The 21,139-nt window shown below is 54.4% G+C and overlaps 7 protein-coding genes across 7 annotated transcripts; 3 read left to right on the top strand and 4 right to left on the bottom strand.

Moving 5' to 3' along the window:
• Positions 1–796: 796 nt before the first annotated feature.
• J4E86_007039 (uncharacterized protein) lies at positions 797–1,839 on the top strand (the record flags this gene model as incomplete). The annotated part of the gene is made up of 2 exons (XM_051447561.1): positions 797–1,573; positions 1,708–1,839. The coding sequence occupies 2 exons, from the start codon at positions 797–799 to the stop codon at positions 1,837–1,839; spliced, it is 909 nt and encodes a 302-aa protein (XP_051301159.1).
• Positions 1,840–4,733: 2,894 nt separating this feature from the next.
• Positions 4,734–5,723, bottom strand: J4E86_007038 (uncharacterized protein; the record flags this gene model as incomplete). The annotated part of the gene is made up of 1 exon (XM_051447560.1): positions 4,734–5,723. One exon carries the CDS (start codon positions 5,721–5,723, stop codon positions 4,734–4,736), a length of 990 nt encoding a protein of 329 aa, XP_051301158.1.
• Positions 5,724–6,076: 353 nt separating this feature from the next.
• On the bottom strand, positions 6,077–7,225 carry J4E86_007037 (uncharacterized protein; the record flags this gene model as incomplete). Its single annotated transcript, XM_051447559.1, has 2 exons — positions 6,077–6,353; positions 6,402–7,225. The coding sequence occupies 2 exons, from the start codon at positions 7,223–7,225 to the stop codon at positions 6,077–6,079; spliced, it is 1,101 nt and encodes a 366-aa protein (XP_051301157.1).
• Positions 7,226–7,649: 424 nt separating this feature from the next.
• Positions 7,650–8,746, bottom strand: J4E86_007036 (uncharacterized protein; the record flags this gene model as incomplete). The annotated part of the gene is made up of 4 exons (XM_051447558.1): positions 7,650–7,736; positions 7,785–8,473; positions 8,539–8,633; positions 8,682–8,746. The coding sequence occupies 4 exons, from the start codon at positions 8,744–8,746 to the stop codon at positions 7,650–7,652; spliced, it is 936 nt and encodes a 311-aa protein (XP_051301156.1).
• A 3,102-nt stretch (positions 8,747–11,848) lies between these two features.
• On the top strand, positions 11,849–13,728 carry J4E86_007035 (uncharacterized protein; the record flags this gene model as incomplete). Its single annotated transcript, XM_051447557.1, has 5 exons — positions 11,849–11,924; positions 11,977–12,286; positions 12,338–12,396; positions 12,450–12,489; positions 12,543–13,728. 5 exons carry the CDS (start codon positions 11,849–11,851, stop codon positions 13,726–13,728), a joined length of 1,671 nt encoding a protein of 556 aa, XP_051301155.1.
• Positions 13,729–15,032: 1,304 nt separating this feature from the next.
• J4E86_007034 (uncharacterized protein) lies at positions 15,033–18,581 on the top strand (the record flags this gene model as incomplete). The annotated part of the gene is made up of 6 exons (XM_051447556.1): positions 15,033–15,304; positions 15,366–16,596; positions 16,781–17,420; positions 17,468–17,520; positions 17,594–18,442; positions 18,513–18,581. 6 exons carry the CDS (start codon positions 15,033–15,035, stop codon positions 18,579–18,581), a joined length of 3,114 nt encoding a protein of 1,037 aa, XP_051301154.1.
• Positions 18,582–20,201: 1,620 nt separating this feature from the next.
• Positions 20,202–21,112, bottom strand: RPL7_2 (60S ribosomal protein L7; the record flags this gene model as incomplete). The annotated part of the gene is made up of 4 exons (XM_051447555.1): positions 20,202–20,661; positions 20,711–20,877; positions 20,943–21,051; positions 21,099–21,112. The coding sequence occupies 4 exons, from the start codon at positions 21,110–21,112 to the stop codon at positions 20,202–20,204; spliced, it is 750 nt and encodes a 249-aa protein (XP_051301153.1).
• Between the last annotated feature and the right edge of the window lie 27 nt (positions 21,113–21,139).

The following is a 21,139-nucleotide window of genomic DNA, read 5'->3' as shown; positions in this document are numbered from 1 at the left end:
CGCCTCAGCCCATCTCGAAAGCAGCGTGATTGGTCCCTCATCAATTCCGACTCTCTCCAGTAGTTCACTCTCGCGGACGAGCACCCCTTCTACAACAGCGTCATTGGTAGCTTCGATGAGCTCAGTGGTCGCGGGCATGCCATCAAGCTCTGCTCAGCCCAGCACAACAAAGAACGAGACTTCTGCATCGAATGTAACCGCACCTGTTCAATCTGGCAGCTCTCAGATCGACAGCTCGACCTCGAGCGGCAGCGTCACGGCTTCTGCATCTTCCAATCCCGATAAGACTGCTTCTTCAACCATGACTCGACCGCAGCCTATACCCATTAATCCCATCAACGGTAATATGACAAGGCCAACAAGCACGATTGCGACTACGTCAGCGCAAACAACTGGGTCGATATCTCTGCCGGCACCAGGAAACGGCACCGTCTCCTCCTCGTTGGCTTTTACAACCACGTACTCGGCAGCAAGCAGCCTCGCAAGCCCTGCTACAATGTCGTCATCTTTTGGCTTATCTGGCTCTTTCACACAAACCTTCATCGTGTCGAAGACTAGTCAGATCTTGAGTACTGCGACATCTAGTCAGGCGGCGGAGATCTCAGATGCACCACTTTGGGGGAGCGATCCAACAACTGCGCAATCAACCCCCGCTTCAGGAATTTCCGCGTCGTCTTCCGTTGACTTGGGACTTTTACCTTTTCCGCTTGAACCTCCGCTTCAAACGGCACCTACTGGGTGGACGAACAGCTCAACTTCTAGCGCCACTGGTCAAACTTCTACTCCTGGCGCTCCAATGGTTCCGACTAGTATTGCCAGTAGTTTCCTTGCCAGCAGATCAGGTACCTTGCGCGATATTTTTACACCAATTCTTCTCTCATCCACCGCCACGTCTGCTATTCTCTCTACTCCTACATCGCTCAGCGGCTTCATAACGAAGACGAAGACAGGGACTGAGAGCTCGGTTGTCAGCTCGCGCACAAGTTTGACGTCTATAAACACCTACGACACAACCCTCAGGACTCGAACATTGACCAACGCGCCCACCAGCAGTGCTACCGAGACAGAGGCCGCTGCAGCTCCACCCTCGAAGCCACTGACACCAGAGGAGACTGCCGGGGTCGCTATAGGAAGCACAGCTGGAATCCTACTTGCTATAGTCGCTGCGATCTTCGTCGCTCGCCGCTACCACGCCATCCATACAGCAAAGCTTGGAAGCGGTGGCTCGTCCGGTGTCTACCCTGGAGTTGCGTGGCTGTACGATCCTTCACTTGGCGAGAATGGTAGCGGTAGCAGTGGCAGTGGATCGAATGATGCACTCATGTCTGGTGGAGCAAGTGGGTTGCCGTCAACTGGAAGTAGAACACCACCTCGCGTGCCGAAGAACTCTCGCGAGTACGATCCTCGCGGTTGGCTCAACATCAGTGCGCAAAACTACAGCGACCCTGGCAACCCATGGAGAGAAGACCCATTCAGAGATCCCGAAGACCCCTTCAAAGACGCCTTTAGAGACTGGAGAGGTAGCGATGCGATTACCTCGCCGAGTGATCCTGGGTCTGATCTTGTTGCGGAGGTGACAAAGTATGCTGTGGGCCCGCAAAGACCTCTTCCTCCCGTGCCGGCGTCTCTGACACCACTCTTCCGCGACCATGTCATTCCATCACCGACTATAAGTCCAATCATGAATAGCTGCAGCCTGAAGCGTAGTCATTCGGTATCGTCAAGACGAAGCAGTGTCAAGAGCCAAAGGTCTCTAAGGAGCCTTCGTGCCTGTCCTTCGCCGAATTCCGAATCGAGGAACGTCCCACCGATATCTCCTTCCTGGCGTCGAGCGAGTAAGATCCTAGCATCTATTAGGGAGGGACACGCGGACGACCCTCTTCCCGACCCGATCGAACATGACCTTCTTCTGCCAGTCGATGTAAGATCGGAAACACCAGATTCAGTAATGGTACATGTATATGCGCCAGCACCCGTAAGCAGGACGCCATTGCGACCGATGTTGTCTACAATACTGTCAGACGACGAAATGTCACTACTAAGCACAACAGCTGCGAATTCATTAGCAGTTGTACCACCTCGGTCAACTGGTAGCATCCTCTTTCCCACACTCAAAGACGACCGATACGCATACACTTCACTTCCTTCAACCAACGTTCCATCCCCATCACCACCACATTCCGAACGAGCAGATAGCGACAAGACAATAACCCAATCCACCTACTCCGTCCGGCCATCATCTCCAACCCCAACGACAACCTCCGCGCCCCGGAACAAAGGGTGGGAAGAGATAAAGCGCACATCCAACGGCTCATCTAGTCTCATGTCCTCGCGCCCGCCAACACCACCTTTCCACCACTTCGCTCTTCCACCGCGACCCAATCTCACCCCTCCGCCTCCTCTCAAGAAACGCTCTTTGATTCAACTCCGCCGCAAGACACCCTTGGCTGGCCCCGGTCAACTCCTGGTTCCACCTCACAACCATTACTCTTCTCCTTCGTCTTCGCCCTTGACGGTGCAGACGAACTTCATGGTCAACTCGAACAAGAGCTTTGAGGGGCCGAGGATGAGTTTGCTAGCCAAGGTGCACAGCATGAGTGATATGAGAGATGAGACTGCGAGTCCGAAGAAGAAGAAAGGCATTGGGCTTGGGATTGGATATCGCGATTCTATTTCGCGGAGGGTAGGACGGGTTTCGAGATGGGGTCCGGAAGATGTGGGGACGAAGTTTTGAGGTTCTTCTTTTGGCTTTGGCCGTGGCCACGGTTTTACATGCAGTATGTCTCCTTGAAGGCTTCAGTGCCTGTCGATGCATTCCAGGCGACACTTACATCCCTTAAGTTTCAGTACAACGGTCTATCATAACGACTCCGCCCAATGTCGAACGAAGCGTTCCACTACGCATCTTTCATGTCTCACTTTTCCAGCAGTTTACTGGGGCGTCTTGCTCGAAGCGTTATACACATTAGATTATCCCACTTTGTGATGTTACTTTGTTTGCTGCGCCACAGAAACACTTCTCTTGTATATAGGATCTGTATAGCTAGTTTCTAATTCTACCTAACAAACATGGAGACCCGTACCTGGTACCCTGAATGGCAGCACTCGTGATTGAATGTTTTCGCGCAGCCACTTCTGGAGTAGCGAATGCATAAGGTAAATGACAATGTCAGCATAACGAAGCCGCCTACGTTATCTCTGCACAACAGAACAACAATACGACGCTCTTACTCTTCTCGGTCAACGCATCGTACATCACTTTCTTGCGGTGAGAGCCTTATGCAATCTTCCCACCCCCAACCCTCGACATGCACTGCTTCCTTGCAAACACCTACATACATCACCGGTAGTTACCATCTCCGCAGAACAAGTCTGATGCAACCCACCCACGCACTAAACTCACGCGCACCACGCTACCCAGGATACCCTTCGCCCATCTTCCCCCCTACCAGCACCACGCCCATCGTACGATGCCCATCCGTATTCAAGCTTCGCCAAACCCCCCATTCCCATTCCCATTACCCCAAAGCAGCCATTGGGCATCCATCCTATCTACAAGGTCAGGTCAGGTCAATTCTGCCCGTCACATTCGCTAGCCCCAAACCTTATCCCTACATACACCGGCCGCGCCCGACTACCACGCGTAACTGGCTGCCGGGCGCCGGGGCAACTTTCCGGGCTGCCCAGCGACCTAATACGCTGGCGCCAAAGTCAGGGTAATTGTGCTTGTTCCTCGCAGCGGCACGCGATTATCGGAAGAGGAGCATGGACAAACTAGGCCTTGGGTGGTAAATGCGCGCACCTGCTTTTACCCTGTCTACGTCTGCAGTCTGTGCCTTCGCGCGCGTCTGTGAGCTGCTGCATGTATGCACGATGGTGTTGCGTTTTGTGGGAACGGAATCATGAAAAAATTTGGGCGCTCAGGGATCGCGTGCACCGGTGCATCGTGCATGTATGTATCTTTTGTTTTTCGTATCTCAGCTTCGTATGTACATGCAAGGCTAGCATCGTGCAGTTTAAGCGGCGGTAGCGGTGAACCGCGAAATGGCCTTCGAACCCTCTCGCGATCGAGCCGCAGAATGCAGGCTGGGCTGTGGACGGAGCAAACTCCGGTGCACCATCGTCTTGCTTTTTCTCAGCCTTCTTTGCCCACATCCGAGCCCTGCCGTGGGTAAGAGGGTGTTCAGCCGAGTTCGACCGGGGGCTTCTCCTTCTAGAAAGAAACGACGACCTGCATGTGAGATGAAACGAAAAAGCAAAAACGCAAACGTCATTCGGCTCGGCGATTAACAGCACGAGGAGATTTGCAATCTCGTATGCAGGATGATCTCTCGTTTGATGCTCATGGTTCGCACTGGGGTATAATCTAATAGTGTTTGTACATCGTAATATTGGGACCGTAGAAGATCCGGGGCCCAAGAAATTCCCCCAGCGAACCATTCTGGGATGGTGTGGCCTGGGCTTTCCAGGGCAGCCTGCGGCTTCCTCCGCGCCTCGTGGAAGATGATCCAGAACGTGATAGCCAGAAGTGTATCCTACAGATCGTTCCAGATCGTACTCGCCTTCAATGGACCAAAGTCGAAAGCGAGATTCGCTGCTCCAACACATGCATCGCCAGTATCCTCCTCCACCCTCTGGCCATCAGCTTCGAGCCAAAAACAAAGGCGCTGACAGCCACCACCGACCTTCACCACCATAGTTTGATGAATCACCGATATGCTCGCGAGCAGGCATCAGGCCACATCTGAGCCGCTGCGCTTGTTCCTCCTACGAGCCCAGAGCTCGTGAAGCCACTTGTGAGATGCTTCGACGTCGGTGGGACCGGGGCACAGCGGGAGCCTCTGTCGGTATTCCTTCTCATACCTACGGATCGCCAAGTGAAGCTCGATCTCCTGCGACATGCGCTCCAGTAGCATCTTTGCTTGTTCATGATTCTTGGGGAGAGTGTCCAGAGTTGCTTCAGCCACGGCTTTGGCCTCGTTTGCCGACACTCGAGAAAGGTTGCAGAAAAGCTGACGCTTGTAAAACTCCATGGATGTGTCCAGGAGAGGTGCCAGCCCACCAAGCTCGCGAGTGAAGATGAGCTGAGCCTCCGTATACATCCAAGATCGCGTGGGGTGGAGTGAGCTGCGATGCAGTAGCTGCACGTCAAGCGGGTTTACTTTGGTGGCACCTACACGAACACAGTTCTGCAGCTCCTGCCTCAGCCCATTGGCGTCAAGACATGAGTTGAGAATGGGGTTGTCTGAATTGAGGTTGACGCCCTGAGTCTCAGCCTTATTGATGCGAATCCAGACGAAGAGGGTGTGCACTTGTCCCGGAAACAGTCGACGAATCTCTTTGCTTCCAGACTCAACGAGAATCTCGCAACCTGCCTTGGTCCGAATTTCGACCTTCGAGTCAAGCAGTTCCCCAACGGGTTGCTCAGAGCGGGCATTCTTCAAGATGCGCTTGATGCGACCGGACGTGGATTGGTACTTGGACCAGTTGCTAGCGAAAACGTTCTTGCAGCAGTCTTTAAGACAGATGGTATCCTGAAACTCTGGTTCGCGGCGATACGGGAGGAACGCAGGATTGATGCGGTGAATGTAGATATCCGGGAAGGATTTCGATACCTTGTGCAAGACATGAGCCGCAGGAGACAGTACGATGACATGAGTTCGACCAGCCTTGAGGTGCTCGCCCGCCATTGATCCGGCGATGCCAAGAATGACATCACCCATGGTGGGGTTTGGACGAGGCGGATGCCAGAGTTGTGAGCCAGAATGCGCGATTCTAGACGTCAAATCCCGGAAGATCTCATCGACATCCGCACAGACGGGTCGAATTGGATAAATCACCTCTGGCCTGTTTCCGGTGACATCAAGGTGGGTACAGTGAGTAGTGTACAGCGCCAGTCGATCTTTAGGGCCAAGATGATACTAAAAAAGTGAGCAGATTGCTTCTGAGCAACATCAGCGATGGTGGCTTACCAGGGCTCCATTAACCGCATCTAGTGACCTCTCGAGACAAGCCGAAGTCACATAGTAGCTGTACATTATGTCAGCTAGCATCGTCGATCCCACCACGCAGGCACTTACCCGTTGTCTACCACGAAGATCACATCAATACCGGTGTCGGGCAGAGGCTTTCGGTTGTGCAGTACACCCTCAATTTCGATAGCAACGCCGATGTCTTGGTAATCCTCTGTGAGAAGCTTGACCTCAGGGAACAGTCTAACCGCTGCGCGCAGGGTTGTCGGCAAGTGTGAGGTCAAGTCTGACACCTGTGCCTCCGAAGCCTCATGATCAAAGTCAGTCGGGGAAGGAATGCGCTTCGAGATGCATCCCATGAGGGAGGTGAACTCGTCTCCGCTGGATTCTGTTAGTGGCTGTTGCATAGGTTCGCAGGTAATGACTTACTTGCGGGCGTTGCTCAGCAGGTAGGCCTCGACAGCTTGGTCGTCCGGACGCTTGATTTCTGAGCCTTCTCCAGCCTCATCGTGAGCCGCAAGCGCTGTAGCTGCTGTTGGCGACGTTGCACTCGGCGAACCGCTAATACCAGCGCTAGTCTCTCCAGTGTTGTGACGACGTAAGAGAGGTAGACCACTGGTGAACGATCGAAGCTTTGACGACATGCGCCGCTTCAGGGGTTCGTTGCTACCTTCAGTGTTGCTAATCGCCTTCTCAAGAGCCTGTTGCGCGTTCATGTGTTCAGCGCTATCGGCGACAAAGAGAGGGTGCGCAGGCTCGTTGGACGCCACATCGATCAACGGCCAAGGGGTCAATGCAGTGGTAGGCATAGAACGTACTGGGTCGCCGTTTTCGGGCTCGATATGGCTGTTCTTGCGCGAGAACGCCATCTGATCTCCAAAGCTGGATCCTGAGGCTGAGGACCGGCTGTTTCTGTTCTTGCGTATCGTCAGAGGTTGGTCGCTCGGAGCGCGACTAACAGGCAGAGGTGTTACGGTCCACGCCAAAGGTGCCCTGAGCGGTTGCGCCCAATCAAAGACGGATGAGTTGAAGCTGTAGTCGGGTGGTGACTCCCAGATATCGCTCTTGATCTCGTCGATGATGTCGTCTAGCGGACCAAACACGTACTGATCGTCGCAATAGGTAGGAGTTGACTTACGGAATATTCGCCTTCGAAAAGTAGCTTTTCGCGATTTCTTCTGGATGTGGAGGGGAGATGGGCAGAGAGGCGCGCGGTCGAGAAAGACGCTGCCAGCTGTTGTTGTTGTGATCATTACGGACGCGTCCCAATTAGGCACAAATAAAAGCCCAGTCACCGCGGCGCGCTCTCGTTCACCTTGACTTTCTTGAGAACGCGTGGTCTTGCTATCAACAGTGACGTCAGATGGCAAACGGAATCTGGGAGATAGATAAGAAGAGTAGGCAATGCCCAAGTTGAGATGTAGAGTGGATGTGCGAACGGAGGTTGGAAGTCCAACGGTGAGGTGAGGTTTAAAGGTGGGAGGCACTGCTACAAGCCGGGAAGGTGCCAGGTGGGCACGTCAACAAAGCTACCATACTCCTTCCTACTTCTGAAAAAAGACAATCGTATCAAGAACTTCCACGAAGACGTGTTCGAGTTCATGCTTAGCTTCTGAAGGGCAACGCATAGCTTCTACCAGATATTTGATGCCGACTGTAATCCAACCAGTCCACCGATTATGCCTCGCCCAGTTGTGCGGCAGCTACTTCTAAATGCCTCTTCATCTTCTCGTGCATCTCATCGTCCGCCTCGCGAAAGCGAATCTATCACATGAGTAAGCAGTGGCTTAGTCAGATGTGGCTGTGACCTACAATGTCTTCTCCAGCGCCAGCGCCGAACAGGACTGATTCCGATATACTAGCCTTGACTGCTTTTCTTACACGTTCCTCCCAGACCCCCTCCCAGTTCCACTCTCCAGGTCGGCGATTACGTCCTAATGCAGATGAACCTTCTGACTTGTCCGTTGTGGAAGGGTCGGGACTTGGAGTTGCTCGGTCTGACTGTTGCGATTGCAATATCGGCGCGCGGTGCGCTCGCCACGCATGATACGCGCCTGGGTTCGCAGCAGCCTCTAGCGGAAGTGAGTCCAATATTGACTCCTCACTAAAGGTTGAGCGGATGTACTCTAGCATGCGCACAATGGAGTACTCCGCAGTAGACTGAGAAGCCCCGAGGACGCCAGATACGACGTTGGAGTCGGATCGCGCGGGAAAAGCATTTGAAGATCCACTGACATCGCGAGAATTCGGTACAGATCTTCGAGCTCTGCCGAACCAGTGCGGGAAGCCGTGCCGGAGACTGAAGCCTCCTGGTGGCAGCCGTTCCTCATCCGTGGCACTGACGGTATCCGTGTCGGCGGAGCCAGTCGTGTAAGTATACGTGGTAAGTGGCGTGAGCAGCGGGTGAAAGACATCGGTAGAAAAGGTCACGAGGGGGGGTATAGTAGGATAGCTGGGTGGGAAGGAGATTTGGAAGCGTAAGACTGCAGGCGCATATGGTCCTGTCAAACGTGAATAACGTCGCAAGGAACGCAACACCGTGGCGTAGCCCTATAGAACAGCCTACCTTTTCGCACGAATATTACACCTACCCACAGTGTTGGGTCGCCGGGCGTGATGCTCAAGAAAACGCCATCCAGCTGTGCATAGCGCAGACGGGTGCTGTGCAGAGTTAGGAAGCGCCGCTGCTAGCCGTGTGCCTCGACTCACAACTCGACGAGAAGATGCTGCTTCCGAAACGACGGGAGAGCCGACGCAGAGACGGACAACGGCATCTCGAGCGCAACGATGATGGTTGTAGGTTGTTCGGCATCTGCAAGCACGGCGCCTGCGACAGAGAGCCGAAGCGCGTTCGACGCTAGTGCTAGCCGATCTGCGTTCTCACCTGCTTGGGTCTAACGCGCTTCCCCGCCTGCCATTCGTTGAGCGTGCAACACCACCAACACCCTTCTGTATCTCACCGGGTCGCGAAAGGAGATGCGCGCATGGTAGCATCGTGTGGGATCTGGGCAGCTCATCAACGTGGCAGTTCGCGAGTGGTGTTTGATGAGGTTGAGCTGATTATTCGGCGGATGCAACGCCCTGTCGAACACCATCCCTACACCACCTTTGGATATGTTCGCGGTAACACTGCATGCATCTTCCTCACCCGCCCGATGCCGGGCTGCCGCTCCATCCCCGTCGTCTATCTATGTCAGACATGCTCGGGACGTCATGTGCGGCCCTGGGACAAGGCTCTGTCTGCATGCTGAGACCGAGTATCTGTGCCGGCAGACTCGCAACGGTCCGGCTGAACGCACACCACCGGACTCACGTCAGAATACCATGGAGGGTGCATGACCGCATGCGCCGTTGAGACTGGCGAGTCAGAGCAGAACTGGCTCACACACACCTACATCGTCTCGAAACGCCTGTGTCGGGATGTGAGGTTAGCCATCCCGCTTTGCGCTTGCCGAGCCAGCCTATACACCAGCATCAGGATAATCAACTTTCGCCCTCCTACGCTTATTTCGAGACGCTGTGCCGCAATGGCGATGATTGATGACCACGTCGTACAAGGCTCGGGTCGAAATGCGCTGGCTCCAGTCAGCCCACTATTGGTAGCCTAAGGCGATGGTATTACACGTCGTCGCAACCGAGGGCAAAAGAAGGCAGACAAAGCCTCGCACGTAGAGTCGGCGCCACATCGAGCATCTACCTGATGCAGAATGATCGGGCAGCATCATTCCGATCGACCCACGCTGCCGGTTTCAAGGCTGGCTTTTCGTTTTTGTACACTCGTGCCGACAAGCGCGTGAACACCCCAATCCTCCGAAATCTCTCCAACCCACGCCGCCTGCATCTGCTGTCATCTTCGTCGCGGCACGACGCTATGAGTTATGCTATTGCCTAAGGGCAAAGAAGCATGGTGTCATTCTCGGAGGATTCCAGTAGAGCAATGAGAGGGCCAGGGGGCGTAAACCTAAAGGCGCTAAAAAAGGCGGTGGCTGTCTCAGACGCTTCCATCTCAAAGCGAACCCTGTCCTCGCGTGGAAATCTGCAGGCCAGCCTTACATATCCACACCGCCATGACCGCTTAGGCCAGGTTGCGTCGAAACAGCCGTTGTGCCCTGGACACCTTTGCACCAGCAAGCAGAGATCGCTGGTATACCGCGACAGCTCACTTACAGCACATGACGGAAGCATGTCCGGGGCCCACCGGAAATGGGAGTGCTGGCAAAACCTAATCAAGCGGTCTGAAATGGGCAGCAGTACAGATGCTACGTCGCCGCAGAAGGGCGCAGAGCCTCGTCAGCTGATGGGGGTCCTAGGGTTATGATGCCTTGATGACTGATGAGAATGCAATCACGATGTGTGACCAGCAATGACAGATGCAAGCAGCAAGCCACGTCCTGCGACCCGGTTGGGCCCAATGCGCAGGCGTGGGAAGCTTCGAAACCACGCTGACCGGACAGGGGGGCAGAGAAATGATACCTGGGGCAGCAAATGAAATCGCCGCACGCCTAGTGCCAGGTTGCGATCTGAGGGATACGAAACGCGCTGCGTCGTCCTCCTCGGCCATTCAAGCGCCGCGACTCGTGCCTTGTGGCGCTGACGACCACCCGGATCGCCAGGCATTGCAACAAAGCGACGTTGTCTAATGCGCATTGCCGCGTGACCGGTTGGTGTGCATCTGCCGAATAGGCATGGAGTACACCGCTATTTTTTGGGGGTTTGTCGGAGCAATCAAGCAGCAAGGTATGATGCCATGACAGACGCTCATCATCAATGACAACGAGGGCCCCAGCTGCATGGCCCAAGCTGCTTCTCGAAATTCTGCGGCGAATCTTCTGACTCGCCTCACGTCAAAAGTCTGACCGCGGCTTGGTGTCCTGGTGCCCCTGAACTGGGCGCTGCGAAAATTAGCATCGCCTTGTGTTCTACACCATTGGCGGCACGACGTCCTATTTGCTGGCGGGGCATCGGCCGCTGAGCCGCGATGTCCGTTTAGGGAAGGAAAGCAAGCCGCAAGTCGCCGGCATGTTGCCATGTCGTTCACAGAGCGACAGGGTCTCCCCTGCTGTGGCGCGACTCAGAGCGCTAGTGCCTGTGAATGTCGGTAGAGGCATGCGGGCATCTCTAGCGCCGAGGATTTGGGTCCCGGGGAGTCGGGTTGCTCTGTTGATCCTGTTCCTCTTACGAGCCACGTCCAACGCTCTTGCAACTCTCCCTGGTCCGCCTTACTCGGTTCCTTCTAGCTCGTCCAATGTCGTGGATTCCGTCCAACCCGGACCGGTTTGTTCAATGAGCAGAAAGCTTCCCCAGCCCAGCCCTGGCCCACTTTCAGGGGCCTGCATTCGCTCTCGCATACTCACACAGAGCCCGTCCGGTGACATGGAGTCACAAAAAACAGAGCTAGGTACAGCTCGGCTGCCAGCACTGCATTTTCCGGTCGCTTATCGACAGACGGTGGGCTGTTTCGTAGCAACGATGGCATCACGGATCCGCTACTCATTTTACATTCGCTGGTCCCTCCGCTGTCCCTATCCGCCCACACTACGTATCCATACCCACTGCCATCACCGCTTGTTCTCCGTTTCTTCCCCGCCGCCACAATCCTTGCTCATCCCAGCGGTCTATCCGTTTTGAGGACGCCACTTAAATCTTGCTGCTCCTTATATACCTTGTGACGCTCGCGTCCTTTGCAAACTGACTCTGACCTCTGAGCCCTGGAGGTACTAATCTGTCGCAAACTCGCACATGTCTTATTTGTCACAGCCGACTCCCACTTCACTTTGACATTCACCATCTGCTGTCATAGTATTTGACATTCTTCTTCGACGACCTCGACCTCTACACCTGCACACCACCTTACATTCGACTTCGATACTATCAACATGGCTCGGTATGGCGTGGCAGCTGCCGCGGGCAGCGATATAACACCTTTCCCAACCCGACAGATGGCCGTACTTGGTGAGCAGCATGCCATGATGTAGCAACACACGACAGTCGCTAACGATGGTAGCGTTGTGCCGGATATGCGAACCAATCGCATTCATGTCGATATTTCCCTACGCATACTTCATGGTCGAATCATTCATGACCGGACATTCCACCGCCCAAATTTCCATGTACACCGGCATGGTCACATCCTCGTTCGCATTCATGGAATGCATCAGCGGCATTTTCTGGGGCCGACTCAGTGATCGGGTAGGACGGAAGAAGGTCCTACTTGGAGGTCTTTTTGGTACGGGGCTGAGCATGTTGCTCTTCGGCTTTTCCCAGAGCCTACCAATGGCGTTGATTGCGCGGGCTCTCGGGGGTTTGCTTAACGGGTGAGGTCATAGTTCGATCTAGCGTCTGAGCCTCGCTAACCGAATATGCAGGAACATCGGCGTTCTCCAGACCACTGTCGCAGAGCTTGTTACGGACGAGCGACATCAGCGTGAGTTTTACCATAACTCTAATTATACGCCGCGCACGACTGACTTTGCATAGCGCGCGCTTATTCCATCATGCCCTTTGTCTGGTGCCTTGGGTAAGATATTTCCCAGCAGCCCGACTCGTCCACAGGCTGACCGCTTTTTGTAGCACCATCATTGGCGGAGCGCTTGGCGGCTTGCTCGCTCGTCCCGCTAACGTAATGCCGTTTTTCCAGGACACCATCTTCGAAACGTACCCGTTCCTTCTTCCAAACTTGGTCTGCACCGGCTTTGTCGTTCTCGGCCTGACTGTCGGTATTTTGTTCTTGGAAGAGACCCACGAGGATCGCAAATACGACCAGGATCGAGGCCGCGAAGCGGGGCAATGGCTTCTCCAGAAGCTGTGGAAGCGCGACGCAGATGCGAGATTTGACGACAAGGATGCTTCGCTTGACGAGATGCGCTCGATGTTGAGCGACCACGACCACGACGTCCAGGCCTACCGCAGCACCGACACTTCGCCTACTCTCTGCAGCACACGAACTTCCATTTCAGAGGTCCCGGAATTTGAGTTGGACAAGCAGTTCGAGCCAGCGCCGACTTTCCGACAAGCATTCACCAAGCAAGTGTGCCTGAATGTAGTGTGCTATGGTGTTCTTGCTTTCCACACCATCTCTCTCGAGCAACTTCTACCTATTCTCATGTCCAAGCATGTGCCAACCGAGGGAAGCCAACATCTTCCCTTCCGCTTTGAGGGTGGTTTCGGATGGTCCACTCAAACGACCGGCGCGTTCCTCGCAGTGCAAGGTTTCCTCCAGATGTTCGCACAGGTCATCCTTTTCCCTTGGGTCAGCAAGAGGCTCGGCAGCCTTCGTACTTTCTGGATCACTCTAGCTTGCTACCCGATCTTGTACCTCCTTGCTCCTTACCTGGCTATCCTTCCCGAAAACTTGCGCATCCCTGGACTTGCGGTTCTGCTCATGGCCAAGGTCACCTTCCAATCGCTCTCCTACCCGTCCCTGGCTATCATCCTCGCAAACTCATCCCCATCGAAGAAGGTTCTCGGCACGTTGAACGGCGTTGCCATGTCTTCTGCCAGTATCTCTCGCGGCTTCGGTCCCACCATCTCGGGTGCCGTCGACAGCCTTGGTACCACGCTCCACATGTCTGGTCTTGCGTGGTGGGCTATCGCCGCCGTTGCTCTCCTTGGATGGCTCCCCGGTTTCGCCCTCACAGAGACCAAGCGATCCAGCTTCGCCGCACAGGACGAGGAGTCTTTCATCGACTCTGACTCTGACGCAGAGTCTGTCATCACTCTTACTCCGGACGACATCGAGATCGTCCTCTCCAAATAGATTCACGCAATCACGACTAAAACAGTAACGACGCCCGTCGACATGCATGATGCGGCGCAAGCCCTCTACAGGGCGTCGACGCGCTGGTAGCGACCCTTCCTTTCACAGCATAATTTCGGATTATAGAGACATTTTTTATCGCGGCAGAGATGAGGGTTACATCTCCCGCGCGGCGCATCATTATGGGTGCAATTTAGCGACATCATTTACCGGGGCGGCATTTTTTGGGTCAACATTATTAGAAGGGAAAGCTCGATTGTATTGGAGACCAGCAATGGTCATCCCCGAGCCGGCGTTTGTCTCAAGAACAGAATACCCCAGTAGTTATTAGTTTTCTTTGCTACACTGTATGTTAGATTAGCGTGCTCGAGCACCAATTCATGACTTGGATGATTTCTCAAACACCAGACCTTTGTTTTGCCATGTACGTTGTGAAGAGTGCATTAGCTGGATCTGAGTCGGAGCAGGCCTCCAGCGGTGAGTTCAATGCGTCTGTCTTGAAGATTAAGCGGAGGTCGCAAAACAGGTGTAGTGGGGAATCTGCATTGTCGAAGTGGTCCCTTGCACGTTACGGATGCTTCCTTTTGTCTTCTACACGTGCTTGGATCGGTGTGCTTCATGCACGTGGTGGAGCAACGGGGATCGCGAGTCAGTGACCGCCAACATGCGGATACCGGACGCCTTGCATGGCTGCTTCGACCATGAAACGGTATCACGAGGTCATGGACGGCAGATATATGCGCGCGGTGACGAAAGTAACGGCTTCCTTTTGTGGTCCCTTGGTGTTGAAGGATCGCGAAGTCGGCTTGCCGAGGCCGAGGCAGTTTAGTAATGCTACGAGGGCTTGCAATCAGCACGACAGCCATCCATAGATGTCAACCTGTGGACGGATGTGTAACTGGGCGATGACATAATTGTGAGAGGAAGAAGATGGCATCTTGAACAGATTGATGCTGGACGCACCCCATAGCACATGGCAAAGTAGACGTCTGCCCACATGGCGAGCATGACGTGCAGCCGCACCCACACTCCGCCCACGCCTATCTTCCGCTGGAGAGATAAGGCCCGTAGCCGACCAGCTAGCCATCCACTCTCAAGCGACGACTACCGCGTCCCGCTGTGAGAATGGCAGACATCTTCCCCGTGCAATCGCAATCCGCAGCCCTATCCACGCCGCCCGCAGTGGTCGCTGTTGCTGACGTCCTCATCCAGAGTGCGGGGGAGTTCAAGCTCGGAGAATAGACGCCAGACGTGCGCGAGCTTCACTAGCCCGAACCCTGCGGACTTTCTTGCCATGCGCCCTGATGAGCGGCCTCAAGCGCTCCTTGGACGAGGCGTCTCATGACGGCGACCGGCCCTCGCCCGCAGACTCGTCCCCGTCGACGGTGAAGCCTGCCTCGCCCGCCGCGCCTGCCTCGTCGTCGTCGAGCTCCTTCCGCAATGTGAGCGCCTGCAACCGCTGCCGGCTGCGCAAGAACCGCTGCGACCAGCGCCTGCCCTCGTGCGCCTCCTGCGACAAGGCCGGCGTCAAGTGCGTCGGCTACGACCCCATCACCAAGCGAGAGATTCCGCGCAGGTACGCAGTTACGAGGGGAGCTATGGGCAGTCGCCTCGGCTACGACTGACGAGCGCTACAGCTATGTATTCTACTGCGAAACCAGAATCGCCTACCTCGAGTCGCTCCTGCGCGACAACTCGATCCCCTTCCAAGACGCCGACGACTTCAACCCGGCCTTTGCCTCCAATGGCGCCGCCACACCACGACCCATATCCGCCGCGCCGCCGCCGCGCAATGGCAATACCAAACCCTCGGCTGCTCAGGCCAAGGAGGAGAGCGACAAGTACGACCGCGAGAAGCTCACCAAGCTCGTGTCCAACATCGGAATGGTCTCGGTGCAAGGCGCCAGTGACCCGCGATATCTGGGCTCCACATCCGGCATATCCTTCGCCCGCGTCGTGTTTGCTGCCGTCAAGAGCTCAGTATCAGGCTCCTCCTCTGAGCGCGGCAGCAATCGGGGCGCCAAAGTAACGAGCAATGTCGTGGACAGCGGCACCTCGATGCGCGACTCTTTCTTCGGGCTGCAGACCAAACCTACCATACGGCAGGCGCCCTTCCCAGACCGAGAGCTTGGGTCGCGGCTTGTTGAGCTGTACTTTGAGCACGCAAACCCACAAATCCCCATCTTGCATCGGGGCGAGTTTATGGAAATGTTTGAGCGCGTGTACGCTTCCGGTGAACGGCACCGCACATCACGAGAGTCGTACATGCTCAACATCGTGTTTGCCATAGGCGCTGGCATCATCCTAGGCAGTTCCGACTCTGAGGGCTCGCCGACGTCGGATCACGGGCGCTCACCAACAAAATCACGGTCATCACCGCCGAGCAGCAAGAAGCGGCGACTTGCAGGTCATCAGCACCAGCCCGAGGAGTACCACGCATCCGCCATTGTGCACCTAGAGAATTTCCTGGGTTCCTCTCCCGCTGCGGACCGTCCCGACGGCTTCGGCGGTGGCCTGGAGGAGCTGCAAGCTGTGCTACTGCTCGCGGGCTTTGCGCTGCTGAGACCGGTTGCCCCTGGGCTGTGGTACATTGTGGGCGTTGCTGTACGTCTTGGAGTGGACCTAGGGTTGCATTACGAGGATGGCGTGGGCATCGACGGGGCGGGTGCGGAAGACCAGTCTGCTGGAACCGCGGCCTTCAAAACTGAGGGTAACGGGAACACGACGGCTGCCAGCGGCGGGAACCCTTCGAAAATAGATGCAAAGGAGAGGGGCCGCAGACAGTGGGTCAGAGACCTACGGAGACGCTTGTGGTGGTGTGTCTACTCGTTGGACAGACTGGTCAGCACGTGTGTTGGCAGACCTTTCGTAAGTACTTTCCTGGGTCTTCATTTTCGTATGGTACTACCGATCATGTCGGTTATGTCACGATCCCGCATGCATGTGCGGCAGTCTTCACCAGGGGACATGTCGAGGATCGGGATGTTCGACACCGACTTTCCAACATGGTCTCGTGCTCTCAAAATTCGATGCGTGACTAACAGCTGCATAGGGTATCACAGACCAAATTGTGACTACCGAATTCCCTTCGCTCCTCGATGATCGCTACATTACCAAGGAAGGATTCCTGGAACCGCCAGTGCATCAAGAGAAGCCGACGTACAAGATTGTGGCCCACCATTACTTCCGGTTGAGACTACTGCAATCTGAAATTCTGCAAGTCCTACAACATCGGCAGGCACAGCAGGCAAGAGCGAGTGGTGCCAATCAGAGCAATGAGTTCATGCATACCAAGCTGCCTTCGCCATTCCTGATCAATTTTGAGTCGTTCCGCGCGTGGCGCGTAGATATCGACAGGCGGTTACTGGAGTGGAAAGACTCTGCGCCGACACAGCTTGATGCCGGCGTGCAGTTCTCGCCACTGTTCCTAGAGCTCAACTACTGGCAAGCATTGATTATGCTGTACCGACAGAGCCTGGTCGTTCCCTCTGGCCTACAGGAAGAGCTGGGCAATACTGGTTCCGACATGGGAAGTCCTTCCATGAGCAATCTTGAGGAGCGCGAAGACGAAGATCTCGTTTTTCTCAAGGTAGCCGAAGCCGGCCAGAAGGTTTTGAAGTTGTATCGACAGTTGCACCGCGTCCATCTTGTCAATTACACCTTTTTGGCGACACATCATCTCTTCATGGCTGGTAAGCTTCATCATCTTCACCGGTACCCACAGTGCTGACATTTGCAGGTATATCGTTCCTCTACGCAGTGTGGCACAGCGTTCATGTACGCAGTCTATTGGTAAGTCGGTCCGAATTTCCGTGCTACTGTGGATACGTTTTGTTGGTGTAACACACATGTCTAACCAATGCAGTCTCTTGACGACGTCGACTTCACCGTCCTTGCCGCGACATCCGTGCTGGGTGACCTAATCGACAAATGCCCGCCCGCAGAAGCATGCCGCGATGCATTCGATCGGATGAGCAAAGCGACCATTCAGATGTGCATGTCCACCACCGGCTTCGGGCCGCAAGCTCTGCGGTCACTTCCGCAAGCACAGCAGTACCCTACACAAACCTCACCGAATACTGCATACACATCTGCAGCCGATGCAGACGTCAGGTCAGACACCGACATGCAAGGTTACGCACCAAGAAACACAGCCAACTTCTTTGGCCAACAGCAACAACAGCAGCAGCGTCGACCCATGCCACGCTTCGACATGAACCTCAAAGACCTCTTCTCCGACGACGAGACCGACAAACGGTCATTCAGTCGCGTAAGCAACCAAGTCAATGCCATGAGACCCCCTCCCCCACCCATGAAATCCGAGTCTCAAATGCAGCCCTTCACAGCGGATCTAAAGATCTCTCCTCAACTGCGCACACCCCACCTCCAACAGCAGCAGCAACAAAATAACTTCTTCGCCCAAAGTTCAAACATGACTAGTCCGAACCAGCAAAATACCTTTTCTACGTCTCCGCCTACTAATCCATCGATGCCATCGCCTTACCAAATCAGCAATCAAGTCCCCTACAACAATTTCTCACAGAATATCACCTCCAGCTACCCTGATCTGGGGTTCTCTGATCTAGATTTCCTAGATAGCTTTCCTGTGCAGGGCGCAAGCGGTAATGGTGCTGATGCAGGAAGTGGTGGGCTGCAAGATGTAGGCATAGGCTTTGGAATGGGGTTTGGTGATGGGACACATGATTGGAGTGATGTAAGTCTCCCCCCTCACTGTCGCTTCTATTTGCGACGATGCAAGTACACGTGCTGACAATTACCAATAGGGCAACGGCTTGGATCTTTTCGACGGGTTTTTCTTTGGTCCAGGAGGCACAGGCGGGACTGGGATGTAGAGTTTGGTGTCGGTGTTCCGAGAATCGGCTCTCAGCCTCGATGTAAGAGCCGGGAATAACGTTGCCCGTCGGCTTACTGTACTTGATGGTATCGAGTAAAATGATACCGGGTATTGTTCTTACCTGCCTTTCTGTACATCTGCGGCACAGTCGCGGACGTGGGGGCAAGGCTGGATAAGCCGGAAGGCGGCGGTCTCCGATAGGCGCCATGCCGTTACGAGAAGAATGGCGATGAATGTATGGATGGCTGTATGATAGATGTCTTCAATCCATGAGGAATTTTGTGTTGTCAGCCACTGTGGTCACGTTCATGTTCATGTTAGTATGTACGTAGTGATCTGAGCGTTTTCAAGGTTAAGATGCGCGCACACCAGAGAACCGAAAGACTCACCACACCGGGACATGCGGGTATCACACTTCTACCCTAAGAATACTTGAGAGTCCAACCAAGTTACTAAACCCTCCTCTTCTCCCATGACCATCCACGCCCCTGCGACTTCATTCCTGCTGCTCTCCTCCACTCCCGTCCTTCCACACAACACTCCGCACCACCCACCACAACGGCGCTCAATCGGAATCACACCCTCTCCATGAAGATGCTTGCAGCTTTGCAAAACAACCCGCCTATCCGTATCAAAGAAACCTTCTAGTCGGGTCTTTGTTCACTTCCATCCTCCCTTCCTTTCGCATCCCTTGATGTTTCTTCCGCAACCCTTCCATACCTAGGTACCATCTCCGTTCGCAGTCATGCCACATCATGTCCAGATATCATCTCAGTTACGGGCTCGTAGAGCATCCCAGAGTTTGATGTATGTTGAGCTGAAATGAGGTAGTGTAGGGTCATAACTCATAAGGGCGTGTTTGACTCACACCCCGTTTTAGCACGTAGACTTTCATGTGCGCATGAGCATCACTCATTGCCTAGTACCACATGCACGACTTCACTCTATTTGACATTTCTACTACTTCATGATTCCCGTTTACACCGTTTGATTGTCACCATTGCTCAATCGCCACGTCACTAGCAAATCTAAATCCAACCCCATCACGTACAAACACCACATTCACCCCAGTGCAAAAAGCTACCAAAGCTGCTTCACCATCCTCCACAGCCCAACGCGTTTCCCAGAACAAACATGTGTCTCTACATGATCGTCCACTACGGGCCCAATCCCTTCTCACTGGCCCGAGTCCTCTCACGACAAAAAGCTGAGATCGAGCAACGAAGTGCATCAGAATGGCGAGTCGAACGTTTGAGCCTGAATCGTTTACGGGAGCTCTGGCATTTAAAGAGCCGAAGTCAGGAAGATTTGAACAAGGCGGAGAAGGACAACGTGTTTGACATGGGGTACTGAGTCAACGAGCCAAAAGTTATTAGTGGCACGGCATCAACATCGACACATTACAAGCAGATAAAAGTGGAATCGACTTTTTTGGAATGAACTTTTTGAATTCTTCCTTCAGCTGATGTGCAGAAGACTTGTCTAAGCTAACCAGAGCATGTGGCTCGGCCTGCCCTCCATCCTCCGTCGAGGAGTGGGCGACCAGTAGTCGTGATCTTCATGGTATCGTTTTGAAGCTAACCGTTTACTCCACCCATTGAACAAAAAGCACAACAGCCTAGTTCATCTGCCTGACGAGCTGGTTGATGAACTCCTCGCGGTTACCAAGGTCACCACCCTCGATGAAGTGCTTGAACTTGCGGGTACGGAAACCGCCAGTGGGGGAAGAGAGCTTGAAGGGCCAGAGGAAGTTGGAGACGGCCTTGAAGTTGGGGCCGACAGTGTAGATCTCGTGGATGATGTCCTCAATGCAGGTGATACCGAACTTGCCGAGGTTGGCCTCGATGAGCTCGTTGTCGGTGATCGGCAGACGCTGCTTGTTGACCTTTCCGTAACCGCGCTTGTAGACAAGCTCGCGGACAGTCTTCAAGTTGGGGTATCCGTAGGCGACGAAAGGCTCGACGATCTTCAGCATCTCGCTGGTGGCCTTGGTGAGCTTAACGAAGACACCGTTGTTGATCTGGAGAAGACGGAGGAGCTGGAGGGTCTTGCGCTTCTTGGGGTCGATCTTGTTGATACTGCGCGGGTTAGTAAAGGATTTTGCGGATGTTGAAAATTGCAACGTACCCCTTGATACGGACAACGAAGGCGAGGCGGGACTCGGAGGGGACGAAGAGAGAGTTGTCACGCTTCGCGGCACGTTTGGCCTCGATGACATCGCGCTGGGCCTTTGCGTACTCCTGGGTGTACTTGGCGGCGCGCTCCTTGATGACCTCGCGCTTTTGCTTGCTGGCCTAAGAAATCTTAGCCAACTGTGGAACTCCTATCTGCTTGCGCAGGTTCTGGGAGACTGTTATACCTCACGCTTCTTCTTCAACTCAGCGGCCTGGGAGTCGCTGGTCTTCTGGTGGGCCTTCTGCTTCTTGAGCACCGACTCGGGGACAGCGATGTCATTCTGGGTGGGGACGCTGGGTTTGTTAGCTGAGTTGCGGTGAATTGAGCGCGGCATACTCACGATGAGCGGGCCATTTTGCTGGTGGTTAGTATCCTTGTTGT

The sequence above is a fragment of the Alternaria arbusti genome (assembly GCF_024043155.1).
Source record: "Alternaria arbusti strain BMP 1465 chromosome Unknown scaffold_9, whole genome shotgun sequence".
NCBI classification, from domain to species: Eukaryota; Fungi; Ascomycota; class Dothideomycetes; order Pleosporales; family Pleosporaceae; genus Alternaria; species Alternaria arbusti.
Note: the sequence above shows the minus strand (reverse complement) of the source record. Positions and strands in the feature narration are given on the sequence as shown.